Source organism: Lepus europaeus, chromosome 16, assembly GCF_033115175.1.
Source record: "Lepus europaeus isolate LE1 chromosome 16, mLepTim1.pri, whole genome shotgun sequence".
NCBI lineage: Eukaryota > Metazoa > Chordata > Mammalia > Lagomorpha > Leporidae > Lepus > Lepus europaeus.
In genome coordinates this window covers 88,980,195-89,007,357 of record NC_084842.1, presented here as the reverse complement: position 1 = coordinate 89,007,357, position 27,163 = coordinate 88,980,195, and the positions used below count along the sequence as shown (strand labels likewise).

The 27,163-nt window shown below is 65.6% G+C and overlaps 1 protein-coding gene across 5 annotated transcripts in view; it reads left to right on the top strand.

Annotated features, from left to right (window-relative positions):
* Window positions 1-27,163, top strand: part of ABLIM2 (actin binding LIM protein family member 2) — a 122,633-nt gene that overhangs the window by 37,965 nt on the left and 57,505 nt on the right. For all 5 annotated transcript variants that reach the window (XM_062212656.1, XM_062212655.1, XM_062212654.1 and 2 more), the window contains exons 3-6: window positions 3,807-3,990; window positions 9,766-9,881; window positions 16,763-16,889; window positions 18,669-18,762. In XM_062212656.1, coding sequence (XP_062068640.1) covers window positions 3,807-3,990; window positions 9,766-9,881; window positions 16,763-16,889; window positions 18,669-18,762 — 521 coding nt within the window. The remainder of the gene's footprint in view (window positions 1-3,806; window positions 3,991-9,765; window positions 9,882-16,762; window positions 16,890-18,668; window positions 18,763-27,163) is intronic.

Sequence of the window (27,163 nt, the reverse complement as noted above, 5' to 3'; positions counted from 1 at the left end):
CACGCACATGGTCAGCAGTGACGTCATCACACACATCAGTGATGTCATCACACACAGAAGTGACGTCATCACACACAGCAGTGACATCATCACACACAACAGTGATGTCATCACATATAGCGGTGACGTCATCACACACAGAGGTCGGCAGTGCCGTCATTGCACACACAGGGTCAGAATGACGTCATCACACACAACAGTGATGTCATCACACACAGCAGTGACGTCATCGCACACAGCAGTGACGTCATCACACACGCAGCAGTGATGTCATCACACACACAGCGGTGATGTCATCACACACACAGGGTCAGCGGTGGCGCCATCACACACAGCAGTGACGCCATCACACACAACAGTGACGTCATCACGCACATGGTCAGCAGTGACGTCATCACACACAGCAGTGATGTCATCACGCACATGGTCAGCAGTGACGTCATCACACACAGCAGCGACGTCATCACACACCGCAGTGACGTCATCACGCACATGGTCAGCAGTGACGTCATCACACACAGCAGTGATGTCATCCGAGGGCCCGGGAATCGCAGGGTCAGTCTGAGCAGGCTGAGCCCCGTGGATGGGACGGCTGAGCCGGGCTGGCTGGGAGCAGGGTGTGGCCCTCAGGGTCCTGCTGGGAGCCTTGGTGGTGATGCTCGGGGAGCCCCGAGGAGGGGCCCGGCTGTCCTGGGTTCCTGTAGCTCCTGGGCGTCCCTGTGGCAGGTGTGGGGAAGTCGCGGGCTCTGCAGGCCGGGCAGGAGGAGGTGGCCAGGTCGAGGGGAGGGGCCGTCTGGCCTGGGGCTGGGGCTGTTGGAAGCCCAGCTGGCTCGGGAGTGCCGGCGCACAGTGTGTCCACGTGTGGTGCACAATGGGTCCTTTCCCACACTCAGTGCTGTTGCCACTTCTGAAGCAGCTGGGGTCTGTGCTGTGGTCAGCGTGGTCTTCCGTGGCCTCACTCGTGACACCCTGGACACACGGTGCTGGTGTCCTGTGCTGCGGTCAGCGTGGTCTTCCGTGGCCTCACTCGTGACACCCTGGACACACGGTGCTGGTGTCCTGTGCTGCGGTCAGCGTGGTCTTCCGTGGCCTCACTCGTGACACCCTGGACACACGGTGCTGGTGTCCTGTGCTGCGGTCAGCGTGGTCTTCCGTGGCCTCACTCGTGACACCCTGGACACACGGTGCTGGTGTCCTGTGCTGCGGTCAGCGTGGTCTTCCGTGGCCTCACTCGTGACACCCTGGACACACGGTGCTGGTGTCCTGTGCTGCAGTCAGCGGCGGAGCTGAGCAGGTGCAGGACGTGGGGCAGTGCCAAGGGGACAGGCGGGGGCGGCGCGCGTGTCCGGGAGGGGCTGTGTGTGTGTGCGTAGCCTGGTGACGGCCACAGCTGCCTGGGGGCCGGGGGATGGCACAGGACAGGACGTTCCTGGCCATCCACGGGGCCTGGCCGAGGCCTCCCAGAACCAAGGCCCATGTCCCAAGGGTGGCCTCGCCCCTGCCCAGGGCACACGCACTCTGCACAGCCCCGCCCCCAGGCACTGGAGTGGCACGTCCCACAGGGAACACTGTGGACAGCCATACAAGGAGCCGTTTCGGGGCCGGGGGACACGGAGGTAGCGGCCGGCTGTCCTCAGAGCCACCCCAGGGAGAGCTCACAGGTGCCTCTGGAGTTCTCTGGCTTTATGGTTCTTAAACTTTATTTATTTCTATTTGAAAGGCAGAGAGACAGACAGACGGAGCTCCCACGTGCTCATTCACTGCCCAGATGCCTGTAGCAGCTGGGGCCAGGCCAGGAGCTCCCTTGGGGTCCCCATGCGGGTGGCGGGGGCCCGCGCACTCGGGCCCGCGTCCAGTGCCTCCTGGCCTTTATCGGTGGGAAGCCGGACGGGAGGTGGAGCTGGGACCTAAGCCCAGGCCCCTGACGTGGGGTGCAGGTGTCCCAGGCAGGGTCTGCACGGCTGTGCCAGACGCTGGCCCCGTGGCTGTGTGGTTTCTGTCAGTTGGCAGCCCCGCCCCAGCTCCCCAGGGAGCAGCAGACAGCGGGAGAGGGCCCTGGGTGTCACCTGCCGGGTTTTCCCCGGCCCTGTGCCTACCGGGAGCACCAGGACCTGCACGGGCCGCCCCGCCCCAGCGAGCTCTCCCTCCCCGAGCCCGGTCCGTGGTGCTCTTCGGTTCAGTGGTTCGCTCCCCACGTGGGCAGGGCCAAACCCAGGACCTTGGAGCGCCATCGGGACTCAAGCCCTTGAGCCGTGCCCTGCTGCCTCCAGGGCGCACGTTAGCAGGAGGCCGGACTTGGGAGCGGGGCTGGGATGGAACCCAGGCTCTCAGAATGGGGTGCGAGAGCCCCAAGATGCGCCGTAACCGCTGCCCCACGCACCTGGCCGTCTGGCTGTGCTCTGGTACCCCCGCCCCCTCCCTCCGTGCCCCTGCCCCTCTCCTCCCCTCACGAGGTCACATTAATGCTGCAGCCGGAACACACAGGTTCAGGAGGGTTAGGTGACGCCCCAAGTCACACAGCCGGCTAAGCGCCAAGGCCATGTCCTCGTGTGACCTGGAGAGGGCAGGTGTCGTCTGGGCCCAAGAACCCGGGCTTCCTGGCTGCAGCCCGGCTCACTGGGCCACCCCTCCGGTCTCCCCGAGAACTTCTCCTGGGTGGCCAGCCCTGCCCCTTCTCCCTGAGTGGACACATGCACACAGGAGTGCCTTCTCCAGACATGGACTTCTAGGGCTCCTGGCGACGGGGACCGTCCTCTGTAGCGGGCAGAGGCCGGTGACCCCAGCATTCTCAGGACAGCTCCGGGAGAGAATTTGGCTGGGGGCGGGGCACAGCGCCACCTGCAGGTGGAGCGGGGACTGCAGTCGGGGTGACTCCAGCGCTGGGCTCCCGCTGCTCTGGTCTGGGTCTCTGCTGTGCGGGTGGGGGGGGGGGCTCCCTGTGAGCGGACGTGGCCTTGGAACGCCGCAGGCCACGGAGCTGCCCTGGGGCCACGGCCAGGCTGTGACCAGGAGTCTGGGCTTCGCTGAGGGCTGAGGGAGGCGTTGCCTTGGCATTGGCGTTGGGCTGTGTCTGCTCGGGAGGGGGATGTCCGGGCGCTTCGCCCGCGTTTACAATGAGCCAGAGACGGCTTCCTTAGCAGTCAGTGAGCCCTGCCATGGGAGCTTCCGGCGTCAACTGGACACCTCTGGCGTGGGGACCACGGAGCCTGGCCAGCCCACCAGGCCCCGGGACTGACCGGATGGGCGCTGGGGCTTCCTCGGGCTCCAGCAGAGAGGGGCTGCTCCCTCTGAATCCGGGCGTGGTTCCCGAGTGCCCTGGGCCGGAGGTGAACACGTGGGAGTGCAGAGGGTGTGTCCCGGGGCTGACCCAGTCCTCGGAGCGGGAACCTGGCTGCTCCCACCTGGGAGAGTCCCCTCGGCCCTGCCACAGGGCTCCACTGTGCCCCGAACAGGTGGTATGGGGGGCGGGGGGGATGAAATGACACCCAGGCATCCCCGGGGCTCTCCCTCCTGCAGGGGCCTGGCAGGGTCCCACTGTGGGGGTCGTGGAGCCCCCCAGGGGTAGGGAGGGTGTCCCTCTGTGCAGACCTGGGGCGCTGACCCCCGGAGCACCTGGCGTCCCGTGGAGTCACACCCGTGGAGTGTGTGAGCACCTGCCTGGCCTGTGCTACCTCTGCCGGACGCGGCCCACCTCCCACGGCCCGGCTCCGCTGCAGGTCCGGGGCTGTCCCCCAGGTACAGCGACCACCTGGGACGGGCCCCGGGGCCCCTCCTTGGCTGACGCCGGCCCCACCTCCCGTCCCCAGCGTGTGGCTGTGACCTTGCCGAGGGTGGCTTCTTCGTGCGCCAGGGCGAGTACATCTGCACGCTGGACTACCAGCGCCTGTACGGCACCCGCTGCTTCTGCTGCGACCAGTTCATCGAGGGAGAGGTGGTGTCGGCGCTGGGCAGGACCTACCACCCCGACTGCTTCGTCTGCGCCGTCTGCCGGTGAGTGGCGGCCGGCTGGCCCAGCGTGCCTCCCTCCCCTCCCCCGACCCCGATGCCTGAGCCCAGGCCGCACCTTCGCACACCAGCCCCGGAGACACCAGGTCGGGGGCAGAGCTGGCTCCGGGCACGGGCGGGCTCCGAGCTCGGCCTGCTCCTCACACACCAGCCCCGGAGACACCAGGTCGGGGGCAGAGCTGGCTCTGGGCACGGGCGGGCGCCGAGCTCGGCCTGCTCTGTCTGTGTCACCCGCTCCCAGGGCCCCTGGCAGCCTGAGTCCCTCAGCCCGCCTGTCTCCTGTGCTCCCCTCTGCACACCCAGGAATCTTCCGGCTCCCTGCCCTGAGCCGCCCTGATCCAGCCCCACCCTGCACTCCAATGCTTTCCCTGTGGTCTCTGCTACTCACGGGACCTCCCGGGCCAGGGAGGAGCCCCGGCCGTCCCCCCGCTGGTCTCGTCCTCACGTGTCCTGCTCTCACGTGGCTGCGCCCTCTGCCCACGGGACCCTCCTTGCCCACCCACGTCCTGCCGAGTCCCCTCTGGGTGGGCGTCTGCTGGATGCCTCAGGCTCCCTCAGGCCTCAGGCCTCACTGCCCGCTGCCCTGCCCGGCGAGCCAAGGGGCCACTCCGGGGCGAGCCTCCCCGGTCCCTCCCCATGGTCCCCGCTGCATCCTGGGAGCTCCGTGTTGTACCCGTGTGCAGCCCTGTGAGCCTGTCCCTGAGTGGCAGGCAGTCCCCTGCGGGCGGGGCAGGGTCTGACGCCGGTCTGGTCCCCGTGTGTGGCCACAGCACGTGTGACCGTGGCGGAGACCAGCGCCGACCTCGGCAGCAAGGCCACACACGCCCGAGCTCGCCCGCCCCAGCCGGTGTTCCCAGGGGCCCTCCCTCCCCCGCCCGCCAGTTGCTAGCACTTTCGCCCCGTGGGAATGTTCTAGAACACACCGAGCTGTAAACAAGGCTCATTTCCCTTCCAATCGCCCCGCCTCACCACACCCAGGTCACTGGGCCTCCCTGGGTGTTGTTTCCAAAGCTCTCCTCTGGGGTGACAGCCGTGCCCAAGATAGACGGAAGCTTCCGGCACAGGCCGCGGCTGCTGAGGGGCTGCGCGTGTCCCGGCCGTGTGACCTGGGCCGATGTCGTGTCTGTGGCTTAGAGGCGGGGCGGACCCAATCGCGGTTGCCTGGAGGATCACCCTCGATGATTGTTTTTAAAAACAAGAGCAGGTGGCCCTCGTCACTCAGCGCCCCGGGACTGGAGCTGCCCACCCGGCCCTGGCCTGCAGGGGGTTCCTTGGGCCACAGGCAGGAGGGGGACCCCAACAGAGGGCGTGTTTCCCTGGGGTGGGAGTCCATGGATGGAAAGGTGGGGGGCTTGGCCGTGTGGGGCAGAGCAGAGGGGACCAAGCCAGACAGAGCTCAGGCCCCGGAGACTTGTGGGGTACCACTGAGCCCTGGGCCACAGACTAAGCCACACAGGCCGCGGGGACTCCCAGCGGCTGCAGCCACGGTTGACGGGAACCATTGGAGCCCCAAGCAGAAAGAAGATTCCTCGGTGCACAGCCAGAGCGTGCTGGGGAGTCCGGGGGACCCCAGAGGGCCCTGGCGCCTTCGTAGGACGGACGCAGCCCTGGAGCGAGGCCCTGGCACGGACCCCAGCTCCTCCCGGAGCCGCGCCCAGCACCCTGCACGGGAAGAGAAGCTGTCCGGCTCTCACCCACACAAAATGTCAGCAACAAACAAGAGCCAACAGCGCCGCTCGGAGGAGAGACTGGAAAACGCAGTCCCGAGCGGCAGGCCCAGAAACCACGGCCGTGGGGAGGAGCAGGCGGCTTCCACGTGGCTGCCGTGGCTGGCTCACGGATTTAGAGAACACGCCTCTGCGCGGGGAGTCGGAACCGGTGGGAGCGTCTAGCAATGGGGAATGGAATTCCTCCACGCAGAGCGTCCCCGCGAGGCTTAGCCGTGATCGGGCGTCGGAGAAGGAAGGAGCGGTGGACGGGGAGACAGCACAGGAACCATTCAATCCGGGGGGAAGGGGGGAGAGGCCAGGACGCGGAAACATCCATCTCTTGGTGTAGTGAGGGGAGGGGCTGAAATGGTGGCCGACGGTTCCGCAGTGGCAAGGGCGCTGGGACCCCAAGGGTCGCGCAGAAGCGCGGCAGGAGGAGCGCACAGAGCCTGTCTCATCACACTGCTGAAACCGGGGCCGGGCTGGTGGTGCGGCCCCGACGCCGCCACCCGTGACGCCGGCCGCCCGTGTCGTTCGCTGGTTTGCATGCCGGCTGCTCTGCTCCAGCTCCAGCTCCCGGCCCACGCACCCAGGAAGGCAGGGGAAGGTGGCCAAGCGTATGGGCACGCGCAGGACGAGGACAGAGCTCCTGGCTCCTGGCTCCTGGCTCCGACCTGGCCCGGTCCCGTTGGGGAGTGAACCAGCAGAGGGAATTCAGTGTTTCCTGCTAAATCTCGAAGCACAGGTTCGAGGGGGGATTCTGAGCCGAATCGTTGAGTCCTGCTGAGTGTTCAGACTGGGAGGTGGGGTGACACGGGCAGCACCACGCTGGGAGGTAGGGCGCAGCAGTGATCAGCGCCTAAGATTTGATGAAGAGAACAGAACCCCGCGCCAGTACCAATTAAAGTAGCTACAGATAGTAAGACAAAAACATAACCCCAAGCATCCATTTTTAAAAATATGGATGAAGTTATGGCAAATACAGTCTCCGTGGGGTTGGGCGATTTTGTTTGCATTTTAGGTTGATTCCTTAAGGCCTGACTCCAGGGGGGCCATTTTAACCAGCGCTGTGAGGAATGGAAACTTAGACGTCTGCTAGCTCTTCAAGCTTGGACTTGTGAACAAGCGGGGATTCCCGGAGGCAGGGAGAGGCCCCGCTTCTCCCTGAGCTCCAGTCTTAGGCCTCACGAGCACAGGAGGCTGCATGGTCACCCACAGATTCCACGTCCCCATACACACTCAGCTGCTCCACAGCCATAGCCACGGCGGCACAGCAGGTGCAGGGCAGCCCGGTCACCCAGGGGACCAGCGGCGCGGTTACGATCACCAGGAGTTGAGAGACGCCTCCGGGAAGCCTCGCGTCCTCCACCCTCAAGACGGTTTCTAGCTTCTCATCAGCAGGTGGATTCTCCCAGCTCTGGGGTCCTGCCCCCACAGGGCTGCACACTCCATTCTGGCCTAGACTGGACGCTAACCAGTTTCCGCCGGAGCTGGGTGCAGGGCTCCGTCGCCCCCTTCAGCAGGGCTGGGGAAACGGTAGATGTGTTTCTGACGTCGGAGACGTGAGTTGTTCTCATCTGGGTTCGGCAGACGGTGGCTGGTCTGGCGACCAGGATGGCAAGTGTCGTGTTCGTCAGACAGGGAATCGGCGGCTTCGCTGTGCGATCTGGTCCCGGTTTGAATCAGTCCCATCGTCCGTGAGCTGGAAAATTGGAAACAGCCGCCTCCTCTCTGTCACGCGTGTAGCTCCTCTTCCTTGGGGAAGCTGTGCAGTGTCGGCTGCCAGGCCCCGCGCCAAGACGCCGTGTGGCCTGAGACCGAGCCCAGCGCCTTGGCCGAGGCGGTGCCCGAACTTCCGGTCAGGACCGCGGTCAGCAGCAGCAGCAGGGCCCCCTGCGCCCGGCCCCGAGCCCCCTCTGTGCCATTTTGCTCCCCTCTCCAAGTGCTTTCGAAGACGCTCGTTGGGGCCGGCGCGGTGCCACAGCAGGGTCAGCTTCCACTTGTGGCGCCGGCGTCCCATATGGGTGCCGGCTCCTGTCCCGGCTGCTCCACTTGCGACCCAGCTCCCTGCTGGTGCACCTGGGACAGCAGAGGAGGACGGCCCAAGTCCCTGGACCCCTGCACCCACGTGGGAGACCAGAAGAAGCTCCTGGCTCCTGGCTTCGGATCGGCCCAGCCTTGGCTATTAGGCCATCTGGGGAGTGCACCAGCCGATGGAAGGCCTCTCTCTCTCTCCCTCTCTCTCCGTCTCTCTGTCATTCTGCCTGCTAAAGGACCCAGTAAAGCTGTGAGAAAGGCAGTGAGGCCTTTGTGGACCACACGAGGTAGAGGGTGCTTGGCGGCTGCCCGTCGCCTGCAGTGAGGCCCCGGGAAGTTGGGCTGGAAGAGAAGCTGTGGATAACATCAGTAAGACCGACGCGTGGACCACACGCCCGTGGAGGACCGTGTGAGTGCCCGGCTCTGACCAAGGCCTGCTCACAAAGCAGGTGACACGTGAGAAGACCAAGCACCTGTTCAAAACGGACAGGCGTCGACAACACCCCACAGGCTCTGCGAGCGACCAGCAGGCACAGGCAGCAGGGCTGAGCTCACGGCCGCCCGGGGAATGGAAATACAACCGCGGAGGAACACCGGCCCTGGCTGCTGGGTCACGGCCAAGTGTTGGGAGGACCCGACGCTAAAGCAGCCGCCCTGTGCTGCCACTGGGAACCGGACGTGGCGGTCTCTTGTACGGTGAGAGACATCCTTAGCGTGAGATCCCGGGGAGGGGAAGCGTGTCCACGGTGGGCACTGTAGGCCAACGGCGTCACCTTCACCAGCCCCACCAGGAACCCCACGGTGCCCCGGGCGCTGGGTGAGCGTGTGCCCTGCGAGACGACCCGACGGTGAAATGCAAAGAACCATCGGTGCGTGCCACAGCGTGGGCCGGTCCCCGACATGGGACACTGAGCACGGCTCCACGCCCGTCCACTCAGATCTGCTCCTGGACAGTTCCAGAAAAGACGAGTCTGAGCTGTGGGGCCAGAGGTCGCCCGGGGGGGCTGGGGCCGCGGTGGCGGGGATCGCAGTGGGCAAAGCGTCTCCACCGTGACCGTGCTGCTGGCCCCGGGGCTGTGCGCTCAGCTTGTAAAGGGACACAGTAGCTGCCTTGACTGGGCCCCGCCCCGGGAGCAGGAAATGAGCTGGTGGGTGCAGGGAGGAATGGATGGGTGCAGGGAGGATGGGTGGAGGGGAACCCTGCAGAGCAAGTGCTGGTAGCCCCGGTGTGCAGAACAGGAGCTCAGAGAGGTTGAGGAACTTGTCCTGGGTCACACAGCCAGGGGCGTCCCTGTCACCCCAGAGGCCACAACACACACAGGGGCGAGGCCGAGGGCATCCTTGGAGCTGGAGGGGGCGGGCGCTCTGCGGCTCCCAGCCAGCCTGGCTCCAGGCATCCGCTTTGGCTGCGGAATTTGAGGGGACACCAAACACCCAGCCATCAGGAAACAGGATATTTTAATGCAGTATTTTTTTTAATTGAAATACCTGGCCAAAAAAAAAAAAAAAAAAAAAAAAAAAACACCACAAATCTACCTTGAGCAGAACACCAGGATTCTAAATGAAAACGTGCATCGTGCAGCCCCCGGGCGTCCACGGGCGTCCACGGGCGGCCCAGGCTTCCCGCGTGGGCCGGAGCGCACTCAGCTGTCCTCCGAGGCCAATCACTCGGCAGCCGCCGTAAAGCTCTTAAATGGGGCGAGCGCCGAGCGTCTCATCCGGCCCGGCGCCCCGCACGGGTGTCCAGCCCGTGGCAGCGTCTGCGGTGTCTTGGAGCAGTCAGGGGAGCCCGGGGCGAGGCGGCCTGGGGGAACACTGCGTCCCGGCCCCCACTCACCATGCCCGGGAGCCCCACGCTTCTGCTCGCACGGTTGAGGACACCCGGGCTCAGGCGTGAGTGACCGAGAGTCCGCACAGCACCCGCCCCTGCCCCGCCCGCGCCGGTGGTGCCATCCAGGGGCAGGGGTCCCCAGAGCAGGGGGAGCGGGCCTGGCGGTGACGCCCTCTCTTGCAGGCTGCCCTTCCCCCCGGGGGACCGCGTGACCTTCAACGGCAAGGAATGCGTGTGCCAGCAGTGCTCCCTGCCCTCGTCTGGGAGCGGCGGCCTGCACCCCGCCCAGGGCCTGCGCAGTAAGTGCACCGCGAGGGGGGACGGGCGCCGGGCCCGGGGGCCTCTGTGGCACCACAGCTGCAGCCCACAGCCCTGGGACCCAGTGCAGGTGTGGGTGAACACGGCCTGGGAGGGAGCCAGGGAGCGAGCCAGGGAGCAGGCTCTCACACTGCCCAGCCCTCGCCCTAGCCCCGCCCACCTCCACCCCATCATCCACTCTCCTCCAGCCCTAGCCCCGCCCACCTCCACCCCATCATCCATCCACACTCCTCCAGCTCTAACCCCACCTCCACTCCATCATCCATCCACTCTCAGCCCTAGCCCCGCCCACCTCCATGCCCATCATCCATCCACTCTCCTCTAGCTCTAACCCCTCCCACCTCCACCCCCATCATCCATGCACTCTCCTCCAGCCCTAGCCCCGCCCACCTCCACCCAATCATCCATCCACTCTCCTCCAGCTCTAGCCCCGCCCACCTCCACCCCATCATCCATCCACTCTCCCCCAGCCCTAACCCCACCCACCTCCATGTCCATCATCCATCCACACTCCTCCAGCTCTAACCCCACCCACCTTCATACCCATCATCCATCCACTCTCCTCCAGCCCTAACCCCACCCACCTCCATGTCCATCATCCATCCACTCTCCTCCAGCTCTAACCCCACCCACCTTCATACCCATCATCCATCCACTCTCCTCCAGCACTAACCCCGCCCACCTCCATGTCCATCATCCATCCACTCTCCTCCAGCTCTAACTCCGCCCACCTCCATGTCCATCATCCATCCACTCTCCTCCAGCTCTAGCCCCGCCCACCTCCATGCCCATCATCCACTCTCCTCCAGCCCTAGCCCCGCCCACCTCCACCCCATCATCCATCCACTCTCCCCCAGCCCTAACCCCGCCCACCTCCATGTCCATCATCCGTCTACTCTCCTCCAGCCCTAGCCCCGCCTACCTCCACCCCATCATCCACTCTCCTCCAGCCCTAGCCCCGCCCACCTCCACCCCATCATCCATCCACACTCCTCCAGCTCTAACCCCACCTCCACTCCATCATCCATCCACTCTCAGCCCTAACCTCGCCCACCTCCACCCCATCATCCATCCACTCTCCCCCAGCCCTAACCTCGCCCACCTCCATGCCCATCATCCATCCACTCTCCTCCAGCTCTAGCCCCGCCCACCTCCATGCCCATCATCCATCCACTCTCCTCCAGCTCTAGCCCCGCCCACCTCCACCCCCATCATCCGTGAACTCTCCTCCAGCTACAGCCCCGCCCACCTCCATGCCCATCATCCACTCTCCTCCAGCCCTAGCCCCGCCCACCTTCACCCCATCATCCATCCACTCTCCTCCAGCTCTAACCCTGCCCACCTCCATGTCCATCATCCATCCACTCTCCCCCAGCCCTAGCCCCGCCCACCTCCACCCCCATCATCCGTCCACTCTCCTCCAGCTCCAGCCCCGCCCACCTCCATGCCCATCATCCACTCTCCTCCAGCCCTAGCCCCGCCCACCTCCACCCCATCATCCATCCACTCTCCCCCAGCCCTAGCCCCGCCCACCTCCACCCCCATCATCCGTGCACTCTCCTCCAGCTCTAGCCCCGCCCACCTCTTGGCCCCTTCTGGTCCCTTGCTGTCATCATGTTTGGCGTTCCCCCCACCCCAGTTGACTCCAGGCCACTGAAGCTCTCTGAAGGAACACGGCTCCGAGCTCTGCCAGGGCCTCTCCAGGTGTGCGGGCAGTAGGTGCTCAGCACGGGGTTCCTGGGAGAGCAGTAGGGGTTGTCACTGTGCGTGGCAGATGCCAGCAGGGCTGTCACAGGTTTGCAGCTGTGGGGTGGGGTGACAGCCGGCTGGCCCTCCCAGGCCTAGGGGGCTCTTCCAGGACAGGAATGGCGCATGGGGACTTGGGCTCCTGCCAAGCCCCCACTGCAGACCCCACCCTGCGTGCTGTGGTCACGGTGATGTCCCCAGAGGCACGGCCACATGTCCCGGGACAGCGGGGCCTCTGAAGACCCAGGAGCAGCCCCTGCTGGCCATGGGTTTCCTCGTGCAGCCACCACCCTGCCTGCTACGTGGTCTCGGGGCTGGGGGCTGGGGGCTGGGGTTGGGGCGGTGACGACTGTCTGACGAAGGAAGGAGGGAGCCGACGGCCCTCGGGGCAGTGAGGTTGGGAATGGGGCTTGCTGGGAGGGTCTTCCATTGAGAAATCTCTCTCTGGGGCTGGTGCTGCCGTGCGGCGGGTTAAGCCTCTGTTTGCGATGCCGGCATCCCACCTGGACACCGGTTTGTATCCCAGCTGCTCCACTTCTGGCCCAGCTCCCTGCTGATGCATTTGGGAGAGCAGCAGACGATGGCCCAAGTGCTTGGGGCCCTGCACCCATGCGGGAGACCCAGATGAAGCTCCTGGCTCCACCTGGCCCAGCTCTGGGTGTTGCAGCCTTTTGGGGAGTGAACCAGCAGATGGAAGACTCTCTCTCGCTCTGCTTTAAAAATAAATTTTTAAAAAATCATTCTTGAAAAGGGCCCAACACTCAGCCCTCCCTGCCTCTTCACAGGCTCAGGGACCACAGGAGGCAGGAGCTGGGAAGCCCCGCCCCCTGGTGCCCCCACGGGAGCCAGGGCTGCTGCCTAGGCATGTAAGTTCGGGTCTCTCACCACCCGAGAGAATGAGCTGGCCCTGCTGTGGCCGCTCCGGGCCTCCCACCTGCCCCCTCGCACGACAGGAGAGGCCCTGTGCGCCCTGCAGTCCCTTGTGGGGGTGCAGATCCCAGGTGTGATTGGCATCCCCCACAGGCCACGCCTCCTGGTCCCCTTGCATTAGGGGTCAAGGTGCAGCATGGGTTCTGGGAGGGGGCACCTTGCATGTGGAAGGGAGGGCACTGCCAGTGAGAACTGGGTGCCACGGTTGGAAACCTGGGGAAGGTGTGGGGCACCCACCAGGCCCACGGGAGTGGGTGGCGGGAGCCGCGTGGGGCACCGACGGCTGGAGGGGTGAGAACCCCACGGGAGCATTCCGACCACACGCTGGGGCGGTGAGGAGCCATAGATGGTTATGGAGGGAGGGAGTGCCGGGGCCGGTCGTATGCCTGCCTAAGCGGGGTGATCGGCGTGTGGGTGGCCAGGACCAGCCCCAGGGGAGGGGGTGGCGTGGGCTCGGGCGACCGCCTGCCCCTGGAAGTGGACGGGGCTGGCCATGTAGGCAGGGTCCAGCTAGAGGCCCGTGGCCCTGAGCCTGTCGCTAGGTCACAGGAACACTTGGGTCAGCCCAGGCAGAAGCGGGGCGGAGCTCACCCGTGTGGCTGAGCCGGCCCTTGGCCCCGGAGCACCCCTGTCCCCACGCTCTGCTCCTCCCTCGGGGCCCGCACAGACTCCTCTTCCCGAGCTGACGTTGTGGTCGCAGCTGGACACAGGGCTGCCCTCTGGGGGCCGGGGCGGCAGCTCTGTCCCCGCTGAGAAGCCTGTGGGGTCCGTTCCCCCGGTCAGGAACGGGGGCAGGAAGACGCAGGTGCAGAGCTGGGGTCTCGGGCTGGGCACAGGCACTGGGGCCACTGTGCTGCTCCCGAGAGGCTGTGTGACTGACGGCTGGCAGGGCCAGTGCCGAGTGGCGGTGCCACGAGCCTCAGTCCCCTCGCTGGCCTCGGTGCCTGCACCCGGCCCTGTGGCAAGGCCCCCAGGAGCCGCCGGCCCTGCTGGCTCTCTCCTCGTGCTGCACACGGTGAGCTCCTGGGCTCCGCAGAGCGCCCTGCCCCTAACTCCCCAGCCGTCGTCCCATTGCAGGGCTTGGTCGGCTCCTCGTCTCCCAGGGCCGGTCTAAGGCTCTGTTAGAGACTGACCCTCCTGCCCCAGCACCCAGCTGGACCTGGGGTGCCGTGGGGGTGGGGATGTGGGTGGATCTGGCCCCGCACCCCTTGCAGTTCCCAGCCAAGCTCTCGGAGGCTGCACGGTGCCTCCTGGGCCCCAAGGAGAGTTCATGGCAGAGGCAGGGCTTGAGCCTCACTCGGGCATCTCGGAAAAGGCAGGAGCAGGAGGTTGGAAGGTTCTAGAAGGGTCGTGGCAGGGAGGAGCCCAGGTCTGTTCCACGAGCTGACGGCAGAGCCGGGTCCCGGGAGCAGGGCGAGTGAGACCCTGCAGCCCCACCGAGCCGTCGGGGCCCGGCTCACGGCTTTGGGCCGTGCCGGTGTTGTATCCGGCAGAGCCGTGCTGGGCTCCACATGTGAAGGCAGTGGCTGCCGTTCCCATGACGACGCTGCCGTGTGCACCTGGCTCTCCCGTGCACCGCCCCTGCTCTCTCTCCGTGATGCTCCTGGCTGGTCGGCGGGGGCAGGGAGCCGGGCTGGGGGCGCGCTCACTGGAGCCTGGGTCCCCTCTGCCGGGCCTGTGTGGCACAGTGGAGAGTGGGAGGTGGGGGTCAGAGGGTCCGGTAGTCCACACACGACCTCGCAGGGCATGGGGCTTCCTCACTTAGCAGACGCACAGGGAGGGGAAGGGACTGGTCACTGAGCTAGGATTTGGGGCTGGCTCCAGCCACTGCTCCCCACTGCCTGTCCTCTCCATGCCCCAGGGTGCCGCCCCGCTTGGCCTGTCCACAGAGCCACCAACCAAGGCCAGGAGCCAGGTTGCTCGGTGGCAGCTCTGGGGGCGTCTGGGACTGAGCTGTGCACTGCAGGGGGTTTGTCAGCGTCCCAGGCCCCACCCATCGGTGTCTGGAGCACCTCCTCCATCCTGGGTCTCCAGGCATTGCCCAGTGCCCCCTGGGGACTGGTCCCCCGGCTGGGAGCCCCTGGCCTGGAGCTGACAGACGTGGTGGCTCCCGAGCAGGGCGCTGCTGTGTGAGGCCAGCTGCAGGCACTGGGGGCCCAGAGATGAATCGAGGCCCCCTCCCGCAGCCCTGGACCTCCCTGCTTGAGTCTGCTCTTGTTTTCCAAAGGCTCACGTGGGTTTGCCAGTGTGGGATTCGGGGAATCGGGGCTGGACCATGGTTCGTGGGTGCTCGCCGGCTCTGCCCGCGAGGACAGCGAGGCTGTACGTCTGAGCCCCTGGGTGGCCGCAGGGCACGGGCAGGGCCAAACGCCATGTGGGTCACCCCCCCACACACACACGGTGAGCACGGGGGCTCCCAGGGCACGGAGCTCCTCAGTGGGACCCAGGAGTGCCGGGCCAGGGTCTGTGCTGGGCCTGGGGGACTTTGCTTTTCCACTGCGGGCAGATGTTTGCTGGGGCCCTGCGAGGTCCCTGCTAGCTGTGAGCCGATCCTTCCGTGGGGGCCTTGGGTGCGGACGGCCTGGTGGCCAGGGGCCTCTCCTGCCTGCTCGTCACAGGGCTCTTGGGCCTGCCCCTACACGCAGCCACCTCCACCCCCAACATGTGCTCATGCACACACCTGCACTGGCTGACACGTGTGCACAGACACAGATGACACCTTCCCAGGGACACACTTGTGCACACACACCTTCCCAGGGACACACGTGTGTATACACACCTTCCCGTGGACACACATGTGTATACACACCTTCCCATGGACATGTGTGAGTACACAGCACCTTCCCATAGACATGCATGTGCACACACACCTTCCCATGGACACGTGTGCACAGACACGCGGATCCAAGGTACTAGGAAAAGGGCGCCCGTGCGAGCACGTGTGGACTTCCCTCAAGGCGTGCACTGGGCCAGGGCACCTGCGCAGACCTGGGAGTCGTGGGGAGGTGCAGAGGGTCCGGACGTGTACCCCTGAGGACTGGGGCACCCGCAGGGGGTCCTGGTGCCCGTCAGTCCCCCAGGGACTTGGAGGGTCTCACGCACACACACAGCACACGTGCACGCCCCCGGCAGGCTCTGCCCCGCTTGCTCCGCCCCCTCACCGGGAGCTCCCACTCATCCCTCAGTGACTGACGGGTGACAGTGAGTGACGCGGGCTGTGGGAGCCGCGTGGGGAGGCTTGTGGGGTGCAGGGGCCGTGGGATCCGAGGCCCTGGGACCCTGTGGGGATTTTTATTTTTGATGTTTATTTTGAAAGTTACAGAGATAATGTTTTCACTCACTGGTTCGCTCCCCAGAGGGCTGCAACAGCCAGCACGGGGCGAGGCCGTCCGGGTCTCCCCCATGGGTGCAGGGCCCCGAGGACCTGGGCCGTCTTTAGCTGCTTGCCCAGGCCATTAGCAGGGAGCTGGCTCAGAAGTGGAGCAGCCGGGACAGGAACAGGCGGCCATATCGGATGCTGGTGTGGCAGGTGGCGGCTTTACCCACTAGGCCACGACGCCGACTCCCGTGGGGGATTTGAGCAGGGGCGGGTATCAGTGGGAGGCGGGTCAAGGGCCCAGGCCGGGCTGCTGGGCATGGGATGGGGATTCCTGGGCAGGACAGAGAGAAGGTAGTGTGGCCGGTCGCTGGCGGAGAGAGGGTCGGTGAGGTCGACTGGCTGGGCCTGGACTGAGAGCCCCCGCAGACACAGGCAAAGGTGGGAGCAGGCTGCGTGCAGGCCGGGAGGGCTTCCTGGGGGAGGCCTCTGCGCAGGCAGGAGCTGGGGGTGGGGAGTGGGGGCCACCGGGTCACGGCTGGGCCAGAGCTCTGCCTCCGACCCAGGAGGACGCTGCTCCCCACGCAGCCGCTCAACACGGGCTCTGCTTTCCGTGGTGCCCTCGCCTCCAGCCCAGGCTGCACACAGTTGGCGCCACATGCGTGCAGAAGCAAACACTGCTGGTGTTTGACACCTGCTCCCCGCGTGGTCACCTGCCCCACACCCCTCTCTGCAGGTGCTCCCGTGAGGTCTGAGCGCAGGGGCCCCGTGGGTCCCATCCCCTGGCATGTGCTGAGCCCCCTCCATGCGGGCGCCCCGCCCTCTGCCGCCCCACGGTGTGGACATCTGTGTCGTGTTCTCTCCCCCCAGGTTGTGGGGGCTGCGGGGCCGAGATCAAAAATGGCCAGGCCCTGGTGGCTTTGGACAAGCACTGGCACCTGAGCTGCTTCAAGTGCAAGGCCTGCGGGAAGCTGCTGACCGCCGAGTACATCAGCAAGTAAGCATGGCCGGGGCGCCGGCCAGGTGGTCGGCCTGCGGCTGTGTCAGGGCCGGGACCGTAGGGCAGGGCAGGGCAGGGCAGCACCGCAGGTGCCCCGGGCGCCCCCTCCCTGCGGGGCTCAGCTGTGACGTCGTCCCAGACTCTGCGAGTGCCGGAGGCCCTGAAGGGGCGGAGTTGTCACGGCGACTGGTCGGGTAAACGGAAGTCCTACAGCGTGCACACACGCGTGGGTACAGTGCACACACACACATTGCGTGAGCACAGCGTGCACACAGACCACGTGAACTTAGCACACACACGCTGGGTGCTTTGAGCACACATTCTCACACGTGGTTCACCAGGTGAACCCTGGTGCTCTGGGCACCCTAACTGCGGGCTGTGTCCCCTGGGGAGGACCGGAGCAGGGCGTCTGAGGCCTCTCCCAGACCCTGAGCCATCTGACACGTGGGAGACAAAAGTCCCTGGACCAGGTTGAGCCCCATCCCCAGGGGCGGGACGGTGGAGGGGGCCTGAGCCCCAAGCCTCAGCCACAGCAGAGCCGGCGGCAGTCACTGGGGCTGACACAGCTCTGTGCACGGGCACGTGAAGTAAAATGCAAGCCCCCAGCCCCCGGCCGGCTGCGCCCACCCACGAGGCAGGCCTGTTACCTAGCAGCCGGGCCGGGGAGGAGGGTGCGTCCGTGTTGCCGTGGAGACAGCGTCTCTGAGCCTCCTGGGTTTGCTGCAGAGGTGCTGGCTCGTGGGGTACAGTGGGGGCCAGAGTCCCCGGCTCGTATCTGCTCCTCTGTCGCTGGGCAAAGTCGCTGGGCTGCGTGGCTGTGACCAGACCAGGGCCTCGGGGGACCCAGCAAAGGTGCAGAGTGCTGAGGAGAAGGGGGTGTCGCCTGGCTGGCCGGCCCCCCCGTGTGCAGGCCAAAGGCAGGCACGGAGCCCCAGCAGCTCTCGTGGTGTGGAGAGGGGGCGGCCGAGCAGAGGTGGCCCCTGATTCCCGGGAGCCTGGCTCCTGCCAGGGTCTGGAAGACCACGTGGCCTCTGATGGCCGCCAGCCTGGGCAAGCACTTGCCTCGTGCCGGGCGCTGCCTCGCCGTCTCCTGTTTCGATCTTGCTGGTGCTTCTCCCATTTCACAGATGGGGGAAGTGAGGCCAAGAGGCCCAGGGTCCCACGGCTGGGTCAGGCTCGGGAGCCCTCAGCCGTGGTCCAGCCCACACCGAGCGGCGCCTGTCCTGCTGTGTCTGTCGCATTGATGACAGCACAGCCCCAGTTAGCTCTGGGCGCGGGGCCCCCACCGGCGGCGCCCAGACCAGCTGCGTCCCCTGCAGGCGCGGTGTCCCAGCCGGTGGCCGGGGAGCGGAGCGCCGTCTCCAGTCCCTGGTGCTGTGAGCAGCGCGGGGCGCACAGAGAAACATCTGTGTGGGGGACAGAACAGGGACGTCCCTGGGGCCTCTCCACGCGTGTCACCCCCGTGTCCCAGGGACGTCCCGTCTGTCACCCTGACCCCCGACCCCTGCACCTGGGCTTCTTGCCACCCCAAAGAGGGTGCCCTGCTCACACCCCGGAGGTGGAGGTGGGGCGTCGGGCCAGCCGGGGGTGGCCAGGCCCCTGGGTGCAGGCTCTGGAGCGGCTGCCACCCCGCGCTCGTCCGATGGGGAGCGGGCTGGCGGGGAGTGGGCAGATGGGGTGCGTGGAGGGGCCATCCCCCGCAGGGAGGCTGCTGGTGTTGGGGCCGTCCCCGGGTGTCGGGGAGCCCGCCGGTCCTGACCGCCTGCCTCCTTGCAGGGACGGGCTGCCCTACTGCGAGGCTGACTACCACAGCGAGTTCGGCATCCGCTGTGACGGCTGTGAGAAGTACATCACGGGCCGCGTGCTGGAGGTAAGGGGGCCGCTGGACGCTTTCTCAGCTTCGGGGCCGCCGCCTCCAGGACGCCTTCCTGGGGTGCTGGTTCTGTGCCAGGAAGAGACAGGAAGAACTTGGGGTCCCCTGTCCCGGCCTTTCCCTGGCCAGCGTGGGACTCTGAGCTGTGCACCTGGGGACAGGGATGGCACTGGTCCGGGTCCAAGTGGGAGGCCAGAGTGGTCACCTGACAAGCGGCGTGGACGGCGGTTATGGGGTGGGGGCAGCAGTGACCTGGGTGTGTCCCCTGCATGGAAGTACACGCAGTTCCCCAGAGAAATCCGTGGGGGGGCCTGGGTCCTGTGCTCTGTGCTGGGGCAGGCAGATGTGACGTCCAGCGTGTGGCCTGTGGGTGAGGCAGCAGGTGACCAGAGGGACCCAGGGGCCAGGGAGAGGGCTGTGCCCAGGCCCCGGGCTGTGGGCCCCCTCCTCCCATGGAGGTCATAGGAGTGGTGGACCCTGGGCCTTGCCAGTGCAGGGGCTGGGGCTTGGCTGGGATGCTATGGCGACAAGGCTGGGCCTTACCACCTGCTGTCCTCTCGGTCCCCTGCCGCTGTGCATGGGTGCCTGGGCTGCTGCCCCCGAGACAACCCCAAGTCAGGGCCTCCCCCCACCCGAGGGGCCTCTCCCCGGGGACCCCTTGCACGCACAGGCACAGGTCTGTGGGCATGGCCCAGGGTTGGGTGCACCTCAGCTCCACCAGCGGCTGCTGCTGCCTCCCACGGCCTTCCTGCCCCCTGGGGAGGGGCCCTGGCGTGAGGGGGTGGGTGGGTTTGGCCCAGCCCCCACTGCTCTGGCTGGAGTCGGTGCCCGCAGCTCAGCGCTGCCCCCGCAGGTGCTGGCGGGGAGGGGCTCTGGGGGGCCACCGTCGGCCCCTGGACGGACAGAGATGCTAAGGTGACCCCTGTGCAGTGAGCCATCGGGCACCGCACAGGCTGGGGCAGCTCCCTGCTCTCTGGGCCTGGGCCGCTCAGGAAGATGGATGCTTTTGTTTTCGGCTCTGTGGGGAGGCGCCGGTGCAGCCAGGCGCAGCGGCTGCCGCGCTGAGCTCTGAGCAGGCGGGAGCCACAGGCGGGGACACGGGAGCTGCCTCCGCGCAGGCACCGCCCGGCGCGGGCCCAGCACGCGGTGGGCTCTCGCGGCTGCAGGGTGAGGGAGAACCTCCCTGCGCAGTTTCAGGCGGCAGAGCTCTGCGGGGATCGCCGGGCCCAGGGCTGGGACTCTGCAGGTAGGAAGCGGCCAGGCACCAGCAGGGGCTGCACAGGGTGCCCAGCCCCCTCCCCAACCTGCTAAGTGCTTGTCGGCTCCATGGCCCCCCCCCAGGCACCTGCTGGGCCGCGTCTGTGCGGCGGGCATCTCGGGAAACGCACGCTGGCTGGGGACGGGGTTCCTCCTCCCCGGGCTCGCTCTCCCTCTGCAGCCCATGATGAGGCTGCACCTGCTGCATGGCTGGCGGGGGTGGGGGGCTGTGCTGGTGAAATCACCGCAGGGGGTCGGATCACAGGGACACACGTGTGCTGGCCCCGGGTCAGGGGGTCAGTGTCACTCACAGGGACACGTGTGTGCTGGCCCCGGGTCAGGGGGTGGTGTCACAGGGACACGCGTGTGCTGGCCTGGGTCAGGGGGTCAGTGTCACTCACAGGGACACGTGTGTGCTGGCCCCGGGTCAGGGGGTTGGTGTCACAGGGACACACGTGTGCTGGCCCCGGGTCAGGGGGTGGTGTCACAGGGACATGCGTGTGCTGGCCTGGGTCAGGGGGTCAGTGTCACTCACAGGGACACGTGTGTGCTGGCCCCGGGTCAGGGGGTTGGTGTCACCGGGACACACGTGTGCCGGCCTGGGTCAGGGGGTCAGTGTCACTCACAGGGACACACGTGTGCTGGCCCCGGGTCAGGGGGTGGTGTCACAGGGACATGCGTGTGCTGGCCTGGGTCAGGGGGTTGGTGTCATTCACAGGGACACGTGTGTGCTGGCCAGGGTCAGGGGGTCGGTGTCACTCACAGGGACACGTGTGTGCTGGCCCTGGGTCAGGGGGTCGGTGTCACAGGGACACGCATGTGCTCAGAGCCCAGTCTCCCCCTACCTTGCTCCCCCTCCCCTCACAGCTGCACCTTGCCCCACCCACTGTTGACCCTGGCAGAGCCACTGCTGGGGGGTGGGCTGGTGCAACATGTGCACCTGGCTGTCTCCATGGTAACCAGACATCCCACATCCCTCTGGGAGCCCCGAGCCCGTCTCCCTTCCTCCCCGTGCCCCCCTTGCACACCTGTAGCTCACTTTGGAGCTCACCTTGGAGGCCCCTCCTGCACTCACGGGGTGCCCTCCCCGGCCTGGCCCTCGGTCACGGCACTGAGGCCTCAGCCCGGCCCTTACGGACGCGCCCCCTCCTCCCTGTGGGCCCTGTCCACTTGACCCTGTCACTGGGGGCGCCTTCCATCCGTCCGCACGCTGGCAGGAAAGGAAGCATCCAGGCAAGCAGGCTGTCTCCCTCGGGTGCACTTAGCGCGCTCGGGGTGGGGGGGGGTTCCTGCTCATCACCCAGCACGCAGAGGACGGCCCTGCGTCAGGAGCACCCCACGCCGAAGCCAGCGTCGAGAAGCCCTGTGTCCAGATTCTCCCAGGGACACCCCAAGGACACGGGCACAGCTGTGGGTGCACAGCCACACACGCACAGGCACAACCAGAGACAGCCACACAGGTACACATGCACACACACACAGACACACATGCACATACAGACAACCAGAGACAGACCCACAGCCACACACGTGCACACACGCACCCACACACACGCACACACACACAGCCACACATGCACACCCACGCACAGGCACAACCAGAGACAGCCACACAGCCACACACAGATACAACCAGAGACAGCCATACAGCCACACACGCACACACACACAGACACACACAGCTGTAGGTGCACAGCCACACACGCACAGACACAGCCAGAGACAGCCACACAGCCACACACAGATACAACCAGAGACAGCCACATAGCCACACATGCACATACAGACACACAACCAGAGACAGCCACACATGCACACACAACCGAGACAGACAGCTACACACACTCACAGACACACACCCAGAGACAGCCACACATGCATGCACACACACACAACCAGAGAAACACACAGCCACACACACACACAGACACACAACCAGAGACAGACACACAGCCACACGTGTACACACACACAACCAGAGACAGATACACAGCTACACATGCACACACACACAGCCACACACGCACACACAGACACACAACCGGAGACAGCCATACAGCCACACATACACACACACACATAACGACACACGCACATACACACAGAGACAGCCACACACGCACACAGACACACACAGCTGAGGGTGCACAGCCACATACACACACACACAACTAGAGACAGACACACGCACAGAGACACACACAGCTGTAGGTACACAGACACACATGCACACACAGACGCACAACCAGAGACAGACACACAGCCACACACACACACACATAGACATACACATGTACACACGTGCACACAGAATTTTAGGTGCACACACACACAGACACAGGCATACACACAGCTGTAGATGCACACACACCCAGAGACAGACATAGCCACACTGGCACATGAAGCCACATACACTCACACACACACACCACACATACACACACAGCCACACACAGACACATGCTGAGATGGACACACAGACACAGATTTAGACTCACAGGCACACACGGTAGACACAGACACACACAGAGACCCACAGACAGGCCTGCCAACCGTGTGCCAACCCCTACAGCCAGGGCCTCGCTCCAAGCCTTCGTCTGTGATGCGCTCAGCGTGGGTGCGGCTGTGCTCCTGGTCCCGGTGTGTGAGGGACGTGGGGTGCAGGACAGCCTGCCGTCAGCTCCTCTTCTGGGGAGGGGTCTCTGTGCTGCTCCTGAGCTCACTGTGTCAGAGCCCCCAGTGAGCACCCAGGCACGAGGTCCCCGTGCACAGCGTGGGGAATGGGCAGCCCGGCTGCCCTGGGCTGGGGCACCGTGAAGCAGGTGGTCCAGGCCGGGCCTGGGGGCTCACGTCGGAGCTGGCAGTGAGCCAGGGGACAGACAGGAAGCTGCAGGTGCACAAAGAGGCCACGTGGGTGGGGCGGGGCTGGGCTGGCAACACATGAACTGCCTGGGAGATGTGGGGCCCTGGGAGGGGCCGCGGACCACCGGGGGAGGGGTGACCCCAGGGGAGTCCATGAGGGGCGCTCCTGGGCTGCGTGGCTCCTGCCCAAGGCGCTGGTTCAGCTCTCGGTGAGCTCCGTCTCTGTGCCCCGGGGAGCTGAGCTCTTCCAGGGTCTGGATGAAGTTCTAGAAATTCAGACCGGAAACTCGGGCTTTGACTTTGGCTGGCGGATGCACCAGGAGCTGGACACCGTGGCTCCAAGGACCCCACAGGGAGCTCGGGGGCAGAAGGAAGCCATTTCACTGGGTTCTGGGTCGGGTTTTTCTTTTTTCTTTTAATTTTTTATTTTATTTCAGAGTTAGAGGTACAGACAGTGAGAGGAAGAGACAAAGAAAAAGGTCTTCCATCTGCTGGTTTACTCTCCAAATGGCCACAACGGCCGGAGCTGCGCCGACCCAAAGCCAGGAGCCAGAAGCTTCTCTGGGTCTCCCATGTGGGTACAGGGGCCCAAGGCCCTGGGCCATCTTCCACTGCTTTTCCAGGCCACAGCAGAGAGCTGGATTGGAAGAGGAGAAGCAGGGACTCGAACCGGCGCCCACATGGGACGCAGGTGCCGCAGGCAGAGGATTAACCTCCTGTGCCACAGCACCGGCCCCGGGTTACTTCTTTCTCTGTTTAGTTGAAAGAGTTAGAGTAGGAGATCTTCCATCCGCTGGATCACTCCCCAAATGGCCACACCTGCCAGGGCTGACCAGGGCAAGACCAGGAGCCGGGAACTCCACCGTGGTCTCCCACGCCGGTGGCGGGGACCTAAGTACTCGGGCCATCGCTGCTGCCTCCCGGGGCCCCCAGTAGCAGGAAGCTGGACCTGGGAGTGGGGCTGGGACTCGAATGCAGGTGCTGCAGGGTGGGAGGCAGGTGTCTTAACTGGCGTCTCAACCATGGGGCCAAACACCTGGGCTGGGGCTGGTCCGGGGGCTTCACAGGTGTCCCTGGCTGGGCACTGTGTGGATGGCTGGACGGTCCCCGTCAGTGAGGGAGGCTGGGGAGACCACACCGCGACACACGTGGACAGTTTCATTCCCTGCCCCGCCCCCCGGCATCCCTGGCCCCGCAGCCCATCTCCCTGGCGGACTGGTGATGCCCTCTGCAGCCAGGGAGCCTCGAGCCCTGAGGGGTGACGCAGCTGGGACCTGGGGGCCCTGGCTGGAACCTGTTACCCACGTGACCCTTGGCTGTGCTTCCTCAGGCAGCCACGTGGTGCCATGCTGTCAAGAACCCTGCCACCATGGAGACGGCTCTGTTTCCCCGTGGGCGGTGCACATGGGCCGCTCTGGGGGCTGCTGTGGCCACCGCGGGGTCTTCTCCCGGCTTCGTCTCTTTGTCTTTCTCCAGCAGTGAGCGGTGATTCTGCATTTCACCCCACCCCACCCAGAGCCCCAGTGTCCTTTTTGCTTGTTGGCACGGCCGCCCTGTGCGTGTGCAGTGGCGCCCCCTGCTGGCCTCCGTCTCCTCTGTGCGTGCTGGGAGGGGCGGGCAGTCTGTCTGTCTGTCTGTCGTCTGTCTGCCGATGCTCGCCATCTTGCTCCGGTCTCAGGCTCGGGAGGGAGGGGCGGACCCCGCCCTTGTGGCTGTCTTGGCTTCCAGTCTGTGGAGTTGCCAATCACCTGTCTGTTCTCTGCTTGGCCACGCCCACTGCCAACGCCGAGGCCGCGATCTGCGCCCCGTAGGTTTTCCCAGTCTCCTTGCGGTTTGAGCTCTCGCCTCCAGGCCTCGGCCCCGTTGGGTGGGGATGGACGTGTTCTCTGGGCGTGTCACGCAGGCCCACGAGGGCACCAATCCCAAGCGTGCAGCTGGCGAGGGAGCAGCATGGGATCAAGGAAGAGGACGTGCCCGGCCCCCAGAGATGCCGGGGCAGTCGCCGCCCGGCTCTGGCCTGGGCGTCAGCGTTGCCTGCTCGCTGTGTCTGTGCTCTCCCGCAGCGTCCGCTCCAGGTCACACCGGGGCCCTCCAGGGGCTCCGTCATGACTGGAGGCCCGGGGCACGGGGCTGACCTCAGGCTGGGTCCTGGGCCTCGTCCTGGCTGCCACCTCCCTCTGTGTGACAGGCTGCGACAAGCGTTAGGGCAAGCCCCCCACGTGACGCGCCTCGGCCTGAGCCTGCTGTCCTAGAAGCTGTCCCCGGCTGCCCCCGCCACCACAGGGCTCACGTGGGTGTGTGGATGTGCCATGTGGACGTGCCGTGTGGACGTGCTGTGTGGACGTGCCTTGTGGACCTGCCATGTGGACGTGCCGTGTGGACGTGCCATGTGGATGTGCTATGTAGATATGCTGTGTAGACATGCTATGTGGACGTGCCGTGTGGACGTGCCTTGTGGACCTGCCATGTGGATGTGCTGTGTGGACGTGCCGTGTGGACCTGCCATATAGACCTGCCGTGTGGATGTGCCATGTGGACGTGCCGTGTGGACCTGCCGTGTGGACATGCCATGTGGACCTGCCGTGTAGACCTGCCATGTGGACCTGCCGTGTGGACGTGCTGTGTGGACCTGCCGTGTGGACCTGCCGTGTGGACGTGCCGTGTGGACGTGCCGTGTGGACGTGCCGTGTGGACGTGCCTTGTGGACCTGCCATGTGGACGTGCCGTGTGGACGTGCCATGTGGATGTGCTGTGTAGATATGCTGTGTAGACCCGCCATGTAGACGTGCCATGTGGACCTGCTGTGTGGACGTGCCATGTGGACGTGCCGTGTGGACGTGCCGTGTGGACGTGCCATGTGGATGTGCTGTGTAGATATGCTGTGTAGACATGCTATGTGGACGTGCCGTGTGGACGTGCCGTGTGGACCTGCCATGTGGACCTGCCATGTGGACGTGCCGTGTGGACCTGCCATATAGACCTGCTGTGTGGACGTGCCGTGTGGACCTGCCATGTGGACGTGCCATGTGGACCTGCTGTGTGGACGTGCCGTGTGGACCTGCCGTGTGGACCTGCCGTGTGGACGTGCCGTGTGGACCTGCCATATAGACCTGCTGTGTGGACGTGCCGTGTGGACCTGCCGTGTGGACCTGCCGTGTGGACGTGCCGTGTGGACCTGCCATATAGACCTGCCGTGTGGACCTGCCATGTGGACGTGCCTTGTGGACCTGCCATGTGGACGTGCCGTGTGGACGTGCCATGTGGATGTGCTGTGTAGATATGCTGTGTAGACATGCTATGTGGACGTGCCGTGTAGACGTACCGTGTAGACCTGCCATGTAGACGTGCTGTGTCTTCCCTCTTGATGTGCGTTTCCCCCGTGTGGCCACCGCGGGGCTCCTGTGAGGGGGGGGCCGGCACCCCGGGGAGGTGGGGTGTGAGGACAGGTGGGGTCGCAGGCTGGGAGTCCCCACCGGGCTCGGTGAGGACGTGGTGAAGCCTCGGGCATCAGGTGGCGTTCCCGTCCCCTTCCCTCGCTGACAGCTCTGCAGGGGCTGTGCCCACCTCGGGGCCTCGCAGCCCTGCAATGGCCCAGGTGCCCGGCTCTGCACCTGACAGGCTGGCTCTGGGGCGGGCAGGACCAGCCCGGACACCTGCCGAGCAATGTGCATGGGGCTGGGAGTGTTCAGGGAGGGCTCCCGCGAGGAGGCGGCACTCGGGATGTGATAGCAACATTCCGGGTGGCAGGGCCAGCGCCAGTGCGGGCAGGGGCTGGAGAGCTGGGGACAGCAGGTGCCGCCTGCAGGGCCACCTGAAGGGCCCCCTTTGCCTGTGGACGTGAGGGCTGTGGCTCAGCCTGAGGTCTGGCAAGGGGACCCTTGTGACAGCAGTGTGCTGTGGGCCTGCCTCCCTGTGTCCTCCCTGTGGGGGCAGGGCGGGGACAGGAGGAAGTGGGGGCGTCTGAAGAGCCTCTCGCCTGGGGCGCTGCCTCGGTGGGGGTAGGGGCATGTCTGCGATTCGGGGAGAGCAGGGCGTGGGGCCAGCAGGCGGGGGGCCAGCAGGGCGGGGGGCCTTGGCGCCCGCGTCCCCACCCCCGCCCGGCGCTGGGATCCTTTCTCCTGGGCCATCCGTGCACGCGGGAGCGGGCGGGCAGCGTCGTGCCGCAGCTGCTCGGCATGAGCCTGTGATGTAATTACAGACACAGGATCAGGCGTTCAGGTAGAAAATGCCAACAGGGCCAACGGCACAGAGATAAGAACGTGAAATCAAATGTTTCCAC